Below are 11,379 nucleotides of genomic sequence, written 5' to 3'. Positions count from 1 at the left end.
CGTCATTTGTATGGTGAGTGATATTTATCTTAAGGTAAAATATTATAATATATTGCCCGTGTGTGGTGCGTTTTAAAGGTAAATAGGTGCATCTTTTAAATTTTCAATTAAGAAAATAGAAGAGCACTGTGTCTTCGGCATTTGTATGGTGAGAGATATATTTTATTTTAAGGTAAAATATTGTAATATTTTGCCCGTGTGTGGTGCGTTTTAAAGGTAAAGAGGTGCATCTTTTAAATTTTCAATTAAGAAAATAGAAGAGCACTGTGTCATCGTAATTTGTATGGTGAGAGATATATTTTATTTTAAGGTAAAATATTATAATATCTTGCCCGTGTGTGGTGCGTTTTAAAGGTAAAGAGGTGCATCTTTTAAATTTTCAATTAAGAAAATAGAAGAGCACTGTGTCATCGTAATTTGTATGGTGAGAGATATATTTTATTTTAAGGTAAAATATTATAATGTTTTGCCTGTGTGTCTTGCGTTTTAAAGGTAAAGAGGTGCATCTTTTAAATTTTCAATTAAGAAAATAGAAGAGCACTGTGTCATCGTAATTTGCATGGTGAGAGATATATTTTATTTTAAGGTAAAATATTATAATGTTTTGCCTGTGTGTGGTGCGTTTTAAAGGTAAAGAGGTGCATCTTTTAAATTTTCAATTAAGAAAATAGAAGAGCACTGTGTCTTCGTCATTTGTATGGTGAGAGATATATTTTATTTTAAGGTAAAATATTATAATATCTTGCCCGTGTGTGGTGCGTTTTAAAGGTAAAGAGGTGCATCTTTTAAATTTTCAATTAAGAAAATAGAAGAGCACTGTGTCATCGTAATTTGTATGGTGAGAGATATATTTTATTTTAAGGTAAAATATTATAATGTTTTGCCTGTGTGTCTTGCGTTTTAAAGGTAAAGAGGTGCATCTTTTAAATTTTCAATTAAGAAAATAGAAGAGCACTGTGTCATCGTAATTTGCATGGTGAGAGATATATTTTATTTTAAGGTAAAATATTATAATGTTTTGCCTGTGTGTGGTGCGTTTTAAAGGTAAAGAGGTGCATCTTTTAAATTTTCAATTAAGAAAATAGAAGAGCACTGTGTCTTCGTCATTTGTATGGTGAGAGATATATTTTATTTTAAGGTAAAATATTATAATATCTTGCCCGTGTGTGGTGCGTTTTAAAGGTAAAGAGGTGCATCTTTTAAATTTTCAATTAAGAAAATAGAAGAGCACTGTGTCTTCGTCATTTGTATGGTGAGAGATATATTTTATTTTAAGGTAAAATATTATAATGTTTTGCCTGTGTGTCTTGCGTTTTAAAGGTAAAGAGGTGCATCTTTTAAATTTTCAATTAAGAAAATAGAAGAGCACTGTGTCATCGTAATTTGCATGGTGAGAGATATATTTTATTTTAAGGTAAAATATTATAATGTTTTGCCTGTGTGTGGTGCGTTTTAAAGGTAAAGAGGTGCATCTTTTAAATTTTCAATTAAGAAAATAGAAGAGCACTGTGTCTTCGTCATTTGTATGGTGAGAGATATATTTTATTTTAAGGTAAAATATTATAATATCTTGCCCGTGTGTGGTGCATTTTAAAGGTAAAGAGGTGCATCTTTTAAATTTTCAATTAAGAAAATAGAAGAGCACTGTGTCATCGTAATTTGTATGGTGAGAGATATATTTTATTTTAAGGTAAAATATTATAATATCTTGCCCGTGTGTGGTGCGTTTTAAAGGTAAAGAGGTGCATCTTTTAAATTTTCAATTAAGAAAATAGAAGAGCACTGTGTCATCGTAATTTGCATGGTGAGAGATATATTTTATTTTAAGGTAAAATATTATAATATTTTGCTCGTGTGTGGTGCGTTTTAAGGTAAAGAGGTGCATCTTTTAAATTTTCAATTAAGAAAATAGAAGAGCACTGTGTCATCGTAATTTGTATGGTGAGCGATATATTTTATTTTAAGGTAAAATATTATAATATTTTGCCTGTGTGTGGTGCGTTTTAAAGGTAAAGAGGTGCATCTTTTAAATTTTCAATTAAGAAAATAGAAGAGCACTGTGTCTTCGTAATTTGTATGGTGAGAGATATATTTTATTTTAAGGTAAAATATTATAATATTTTGCCCGTGTGTGGTGTGTGTTGTAAAGGTAAATAGGTGCATCTTTTAAATTTTCAATTAAGAAAGTAGAAGAGCATTGTGTCTTCGTCATTTGTATGGTGAGTGATATATATTTTAAGGTAAAATATTATAATATCTTGTCCTGTGTGATGTGTTTTAAAGGTAAATAGGTGTTTTTTTAAATTATTACACTGATATATAAAATAAATAAAAACGTAACTCACATTGCATAACTTAATTTAAAGTCATCGGAGTAGTTTAAAAGTTAAAAAACTGTGTGAAGAAGAAGTAAGTGAAACATGATATAAAACTATGAAAGTATTAAAATAACTATGCTTCCAATGAATCATCACACATGGCGAAAATGATAATATTATAATATATATTTTTTCTTCGCGATTTGTATGGAGAGCGATATTCATCTTAAGATAAAATATTATAGCATTTTCCTCGTGTGTAACGCGCTTTAAAGGTAAATAGGATAGTATTTACATCTAATCTATTTTTAATGAAGAAAATAATAGAGTACTACTATAAAACAAAAATGTAATTCATATTGTATAGCTTCATTTAAAGTCATAGGAGCAGTATAAAAGTTAATAAAACTGTATGAAGGAAAGCAAATAAAATTTAATATACATAGGATATTAAAAATTTACAATTAAAACATTTTGAAACATATAATATTATTTTTAAATACAAAGAATTGTTTGTGTAGCAGGTTTTATGTGAGTTTTTTTTTTTCACAAATTTTTTATCAGTTTTTTTAATATAATTTTTTTTCTTTTTTAAGGAATGTATTTTTTTGGGTTTTAAATTTTTTTTTTGTTTTTTTTTAATTGTTCATTTTCTATGTTTTTTTTGTGAGTATTCTTTTTGTTGTTCATATAGACTTTTTTAAACCTGCTTTACATAAATGATTTTTTATTATAAAATGTGATTAATGTATATCTTAAAATTACTTATTAATATTTTTTAACGAACATAAAATTTTATTATATTGCGTAAAATTTATTTTTAGTACATCATAAGTCCAGAATATACAGTATGTTTTTTTAACTGGAACATTATGAAGAAATCTAAAATTAAAGGAGATACAGGGAAACTGTCTAAAGAAACTGCAGTTCTTTTTTTGTTAAAATAATTTTGATATATTCAATTTTTTGGTCAAATGTGAGTTGTTCATAAAAATCAATGAAATTGACAAAATATTGTTTGATGCCGATTGACTTAATTTTATGTAAGGGTCATTTCATGGTATTGAAAAAATAAAAATATATATTTATAAGTATTACATTATATGGATATATATTTATTGCTAAATTATTGAAACTTACATGTTTTTACAGTACTTAACCATATTCTAAAAGTATTATACTAAATTATAGATTCTTATGCTAATAAAGTTTTTTCCGTAGATCTTCATCCGAGTGATTCTTCAACCTGCGTGACCAGTCGTTCATAGCAATCACCAAACGAAGTTCATATTAACATAGGTTGTTGCTTTGATTAAAAATTTTCTTATTGATGTAAGAGTTATACAAAGTAAGATAAGACTTGGAGCTGATCCATTCGTTTTAACATCTTTCTTACAAAAACATACTTCGGTTTAGCCTCAGTACAACACTTATACCACGAGTGAGGATGAAAATTGGTTTCGTAGAATATAGTTTCTAACTTTCTTGACTGTTGTTGGTATTTCATAATATTGTTTATTGTAGCTTTCTATATGGGCTGATGAATATATATACAGACGAATTTCGAGGTATATTTTCTTTTAAATTTCATGTTCATTAAATGCGTATTTAAATGATGTTTTTCTTTGACAAGTTTAACATCAATAGCCTTTTTATGGTGGTTCTTATTAAAAGGGTGAACAATTTCTGCTTACTTATGGAATTTTTTTGAATTTGTGCATTAACAACTTCCATCTCTGCAGGAGACCTAGTTGAGCGAGGAAAGCCACTTCTTTTTCTTTTTTCTATGCTTGAATCTTTATTATATCGTTTGGTAGAACGATAAATGAACTGTTGGTTTTTTCAAATTCTTCAATATGTTGAAATCTTCAATTTGCGTTAACCATATTGATGCAATGGAATAATTATATTATTATTGTCTTTTGAAAGCATTGAATCTACTTTTAAACATAAAATTTCAATGAAAAATTAATCTATTTAGTATCTGATGTAAAATTTCCATTTAATAAAGAATAAATGTTTAAAATACAAGAGTAGTATCATAATTTCACAAATTGTAATTACTATTATTAACATTTGTCCTTATTTTGTACGTTAATCAGTCAAAACGTTATATGGAACTGAATAAAAAGAACTTCATTGTTGGTTTTACAACGTATGGTAACTATTCGGTCATTGTTTATGGAATAATGTTAATAATTTGAAAATATAAAACCGATAATTAGCCTTCTTTCACAATAATGTTACAAATAATAATTTTTTAGAATATAAAATAATGAGAACTTGCATTCTCATTATTTTATATTTTGTCTTAGTAACTAATATTTAGTATCATACAATAATAATTTATTTGTAATTTTAATTTCTAAATTTAATAAATTTCATATTGAATAAATTGTATACATAATAGAAGATATGTTATAGAAAATGTCATAATTACAATCAATTTATTAAAATTTATTTATTATTTGCATAAATAGGGTGTAACCAGAACGCTAGCAAATATGAAGACAGATGATAATACCAATGATTACTAATAAGATATTATAAAAAAATTACGAAAAAAAATTTAAAAATCCTTTATTTTTAAAATGTGTGTGTTTACAATACATTACAAATGAAACATTTGACTGACGCTAGAGATCAATGAATGTTCTGTAAATAGGTCACTCGAAGTCAAAGCCGTGTCGTAGGTGGGACATTGATCCGAGTTTCGGTCGTTATATAATGTGGGTTTGAAAAATACAAAATCAACAAAACTATAAGGCAAATGGTTATTGATGTTGGATTGTGTTAAGGTAGCATTATAATAATGCGTTTTTGTTAGCGTTCTGTTTATAGCCTGTATATTATATTATAAAAAAGAAAAAATTTGTTAAAAGAGTGATATCTATTGGTGGGATGCATATGATAGATGAATTAATTAAATAAGTATGAAAGGCAACAGTCAACTTGATGGAAAATTTAGGAAAAAGCGGTGAGATGACTTCTAGAACTATGAGATAATAGCTTGTCTACTGAAGTTTATTTATGATCATAGCGAAAAGACAGATCATTCAATTTTACCAAAGTAACTTAAACTAACGTTAGATTACTTTGGTTGAGTTCGCGGACTTTTGTGATTTCTTTAATGGCATAAAGCAAAATTGAACTGAGGCTTATGATTGAGGAACATGAATATTAATTAATTACAGGTTTGAAAATTATCTTCCTAAAAGCTACATTTATAGACTATTGGCCCATGTCCACAAAAAATATGGGTCATATGAACCATCAGGTGACGTATATAGGACGATATAAGAGCATAAAATAATAAGATTCAGCACTATGCCGTTACTTGTAAGCTGTCCAACTGAGTGCTGGTGAGAATTCAAAAGTGCAGGTAGAGTGAGTACATTTTGGTCATATATTTTTGTATGGCATTTTTACTATTGATAGATTCATGAAAAATAATAAGAAAGCTCGTAGTGCCGCAAAAAAATGATGCGCCACAAAGTCGGTAATTTTTTTTTGATTTTTTGACAATTTACAGGGTAAATTTGGGCATTTCATTTTGGACGGCATTAGTTTTATACTGTTTCAATATAGCTTCTAATCTATTATTCTGCAACGCTGTCCAAAAATTATGCGACAAGGGGGAAAAATCGAGGATTGCAACCCCCTCTCTTTCCGTGGTCCGGGGGGTGATTTGAAACAACATAAAATTAATTTATTTTGAAAGTATTAAAATACATACCTGCATAAATAATATTTTTTTTATATGTCATACATTTTCGTTGGTCCAAAGGTTTGTAGGGTTTGTGGATATTATATACACACCCTTTAACGTCAGTTAGACGTTATAATGATTTTATCATATTATCAATTGTTCTCTTCAAAAATATGTTAATGCCGTACAGTATCAGATGGCCATAATTATGGTAAAGAGTGTAATGGTATTACACTCTTAAAATGGTAGCGTCATTTTCATTAATTAGCCTAAAAGATATTAAAAAAAGTTAAGATATTATTAAAAGTCTACATTAAAATGTACGACATAATTTTTTTCAAATTTATTTATCTTACTACTATTTAAAACAAGGGAAAAGTGTAGAAAATTGCTATATTTTATTAATCTATGAATATTTAAACTTTTGCAATAATTTAAAAAAAAAAAAAACAGTTTTTGTAATTCTCTATTTTTTTTTTAGAACAGTTTCTTTTGAAGGGCAACACTATAAAACAATAGTATTTTACAATATCATGTTAAAAAAGAAGTTGCTGTACAGAGTCAAATGAATTTACAGCTTTAAAAATCAAGTATACCATGAAATTAAGATTATCGATAAACATTCAAATGAACAATAATTTTTTGACGGCATTATTTTTAATAGTACTTTTGTGTGTTAGATAATGTTTTGGAACCAAAGTCGTACTTTTTCAAATCTAAACAAAAATATATGGCTAAAATGTACTCACTCTACCTGCACTTTTGAATTCTCACCAGCACTCGGACAGCTTACAAGAGACGGCGTAGTGCTGAATCTTATTATTGTATGTTCTTATATCGTCTTATATACGTCACCTGGTGGTTCATATGACCCATAATTTTTGTGGACATGGGCCAGTAGTCTATTAGGGAGAATTCAAAGTGGGAAATAACTTTTGTCTATTGGCCCCCGAAGTTACATGGAATAAACTTCTCGGCTCCAAGTCTATAAGTAGTTACTCTTGAATACAACATCACATTCGCGTTTGCGAATCCTGAGTTCAAAAATGGTAAGTTCCCCGTCACTTTAACTCATCTTCCTCATTTCCCGGTCTGCTGCGTCCTGGAAAGTACTGACCACGCGTTCTCACTGGACAATCACTCATCCACACTGTACACAGCCTTCTATCATCTTTCGGATCCTTTTACAGCAATTCTAACCTCATCAGTTCCGATTCAAAGGAGTTCACAAGTCAGTTGCATTGCAAATATTAATAATATTGTTTAACACAAAGATTAACGAATATTGTTATTCCCATACCCAACATGTGCTATGATAAATTTCAGTACTGTCCTCACTATATTGTCCATCATTTACAAACAGATCATAAATACACAAGCAAAGTAATTTACTTCAGTAATTGATCCAATTTCAAATCTTTAATTTCATTTCGGTGAATAGTAACACAGTGCATGTGTGTAAATGTAAACTATAAACTAACTACTTATGCAAAAAATAAAATATAAAAAACGCGCAATATAGTTGCTATTTCAACATGATTTTGATTTTATAACTAAATTTAAAAAATATAATCATGATTCTTGATTTGCCATCTGACGTGGTGAACAATTTTCAGAAAGCTGTCTGTATTTACAATAACGGCGGATAAACTACATTATTTGCGAGCGGGTTGCCGTTTATAACGCGTTCTTCATTTACAAGTATTTTGATATTTTGTCGATGTTGAGCGCGGCTAAGAGCGACATAAAGTTGGCCGTGACTGAAAACATCCGAACGCAAGTCTACCCCAACACGGCATATTGTTTGACCCTGAGATTTATGAATAGTCATTGCGTAACAAACTTGTAATGGAAATTGACGGCGGCACATTTCGATAGGGCTACCTGGCTCGACGGGCGCTTTAAAAATAATTCTTGGTATTAAATAATCATCGGATAGTCCTGGCTTGCGAACGGTTATTAGGCGAGGAGACGTATTTACTACAATGACTTTGGTCCCGTTCACTAATTTATCGGAAAAATTTAAATTTCGTATAACCATGCACACACATCCTACTTTTAAAGTTAAATCATGTTCCGGTATTCCTTTTGGCTGCATTCGGTTTAAAGCGTCGACACCTAGAAAGATTTGGTCCGCGTTGTCACTTACTACTTCATCTATCGAGTAAAAATGCAAAGGGTCTTCAGGTAAAAGTTCTAATATTTTAGCATTAATTTCGTATACGCTTGCATTATGAGTTGATAATATAGCCCTGTGAACGCAAACATCAGGTTCAGTTAATATGACATTTGGATAAACAAAATCAATCAAATCATCTAATTTAGAAACAAATGAAATCATTGAGAGATTTACTAAATTTTCAACAGTTCGGTTTGTATGCAAAGTTACAGAAGTTAATTGATTTGATCCCAATTTTAGTAAAAATTCAGAAAATTCGGAGTCATCTCTACATCTTTGTGACGTTACCAAAGAGAATGTTTTTAATTTTTGCCAAATAGGTGATGATTTAACTGATGCATTGAAAACGTCCGAATTGTGTTTTGCGTCAACTACTACTGGTGGAATTTGGCGGTAATCACCTGCAAAAATAATAATTTTTCCACCAAAAATTTTGTCGATTTTTGTTAGATCGCGTAAAGATCGTTCTAATAAATGAATTAGCCATTTGTGAGCCATCGGAGCTTCGTCAAAAATTATTAGATTCGCATTGAGTATTAGTTCTGCCCTTTGCGAACCGTTTGTAATATTCCAATACCCAAGATCGTCTACAAGATTTAGTGGAAACCGGAACATGCTATGTGCGGTTGTACCATTTTCATGATTTTGCGCGGCGATACCCGACGATGCAGTGCATAAAACAATACCGTTTAAATTACCCCTAACATGTGCAGTAATAACGTTTAAAAGTAATGTTTTACCGGTGCCGCCGGGGCCGTCAATGAAAATTGCGCTGTTATGACTTTCCCGAAAGTTTTGATTGGTTACCAGTTTATTTACATACTCGAATATTTCATTTTGTTCCGGTGATAATTTAGGTAACCAATCATTGACAAAGTTTTTCAAAACATTCCTGTTATATTCTGTTTGCTCGCGCCCTAACTCGGTCGTTTCGTCGGCGACGTCTGGCAAACCCTGCTCGATTAGACACGTACCGTGTCTTCTCAAAAGGCGATCGATTATTACAAGACATGAATGATACGCGCGGTCAATATCATCGGGTTGACGATGGATGAAATCTTCACTGATTTGATTGCGGAATTTTGACCAGAGAGACGCGACTGGAATACCGTTCACAGCCAAAAGAACGAAAAAGTTACGCAGACGCGGTCCAGTGAAAAAAGCACAAGCCTCAGTCATAGCTTTTTCGTACTCAGCTTCATCGTTCGCGAGCCCGACCGTTTTGGCAGCTTCCTGGAACGTCATGCAATCTGGACCACCCAAATTTAAAAGGTCTCTGTAACTACGACAGGGATATGAAGCTAATAAAAGACGCAAATAAAATTGTTCACCTCTATTTGGTGCAACGAAAAATAATCGCGCCACGAGTTCGCCTCGTTGTCGCCGGGTTACGAACCGGTTATTTGAAGTTTCTAAAATTTCGACGTTTTTAGTTCGGGGACGTGTGGCGTGAATAATATATTTTTCGTAAAAATCTTGGTACGTTAAATTGTCAAAATTTAACCCAGCAGGTCGATTAAAATATGTTATCAAATCTGACGTCGTTCTATTTGCAGCTTCCGTTTCAGTCCCGGGTTTGAAATAAACGTATTGTTGCCCTTCCAGATGAACAGCGAGTTGTTTTATATTCGGTTCGCGGCAAACCAAATCAAATTCTAAAATACGCCACGTCGCTTCGCAGGAACCTAAATATCTTTTAGTGACGTAGTTTTCGATTTCGTCATTTCGATTTTCATCCAAAACAACTGCTACGCGAGAATGATCAGCGCCTTTCGTAATATATTTAAATAAGTACTTGACAACGGCAGTAGCTGTGGACACTTCGACATTAAGATGACAATCGTACTTAAGGAGTAAGGCGGCGTTATATGGAACTACCCAACGATCATTAATTTTAATTTTTCTACCTCTGTATGTTATTTCGGCTTCGTTTTTACTATTGCGTTTTAAATTGATGAAGCCTCTATCATCACAGAAGGTAGTGTTTGTTTCACATTTTGGAAAAAATTTTGAGCATTTTTTTTTTTCATCATTCCAACAAGGAAGATCAGTTCTATTAGAAGGGCCACAAGGGCCGTGGATCATGTGATCAAGTACAGCTTTGCGCAACCTCCCTTCGGCTTCAGATGGATTAGGTATATCAGCCCTGACAAATTTGTCAATATCGGTATTATGTACCGGGCCTCCGCCTTCAACTCGGAAACAAATATGTGCGTGAGGTAGGCCTCTTTTCTGAAACTCAATGACGTGCATGAGATATACAAAGTTTCCGAACCATTTTCCGGAACGGATATCTTTAATTAATTGTGCTAATTTTAAATTAAAAACTCTGGCACAAATTAATGGGTTAGCTTTTTGTCCTGAAGGGACCGACTGTTTAATTTCAACCCAATTCGGATTGCAAGTAATTGTAATAAAATAAGAAGGTTGTCCTAATCTATTCACTAAAGCGATGGAATCCAGATACTTTAATTTCATGTATCTGGGGCTCCCAGTAAAACTATACGGGAGATATATTTTTCCAGGGACAACACCACCTTCGCCTTGAATAGTTTCGTCATTATTTAATGCTTCAATTTCATGAAGAGGCGCTGACCTTAAAGCAGAATCGGAATTTTTAGTCTGCATATTGCTAATATAGCGTAAGCGTTCATCAGAAATCCTATTAAACATATCTATAATCCACTCCTCTGAGAGACGATTAAATTCCGAAAATCGCGATTCTGAAAGTAATAAGCACCTAATGTACTTTAATTGTGTCAGCTTACTGCCTTTGTTGTCTAATTTATTTGGGTACCAACCGGGGTTACCATATGGATACAGTAAAGGATATTGAAAACTTTCATAACACGGATGTAAAATATCAACTGTGTGGGGGCTACGGTGGCCTTCTTTCCAAATAGCGATACAATGAGGAGTGAATTGTTCTACTTCTGTTCTAATAATGGCGGCCACTTCCCTGCCTAATGGCAAATCTCCTAGAATATTTCCATGCGAGCTACGTGACGTTTGTTCAAAAATAATGTGAGCATTTTCGGATGTTTCGCGATTTAACCGTTTGAAACATTCAATGTATGGATTTACATTGTGCATAAAATTTGTTATTGAACGAATCACTTGCATATCTAGATTTAGATTTTGGGCTTGTCGTTCGCGAGTTTCATTATCGTCGT

At 31.7% G+C, this 11,379-nt stretch overlaps 1 protein-coding gene across 1 annotated transcript; it reads right to left on the bottom strand.

Moving 5' to 3' along the window:
• Positions 1–6,041: 6,041 nt before the first annotated feature.
• On the bottom strand, positions 6,042–11,379 carry LOC123874916. Its single transcript, XM_045920479.1, has 2 exons — positions 6,987–11,379; positions 6,042–6,054 (listed from the first exon to the last, which is right to left on the bottom strand). Exon 1 carries the CDS (start codon positions 11,327–11,329, stop codon positions 7,658–7,660), a length of 3,672 nt encoding a protein of 1,223 aa, XP_045776435.1. The 5' UTR covers positions 11,330–11,379; the 3' UTR covers positions 6,042–6,054; positions 6,987–7,657.

This window comes from Maniola jurtina, chromosome 19, assembly GCF_905333055.1.
Source record: "Maniola jurtina chromosome 19, ilManJurt1.1, whole genome shotgun sequence".
In the NCBI taxonomy this organism is placed as follows: Eukaryota; Metazoa; Arthropoda; class Insecta; order Lepidoptera; family Nymphalidae; genus Maniola; species Maniola jurtina.
This window is presented reverse-complemented; position numbering and strand designations above follow the sequence as displayed.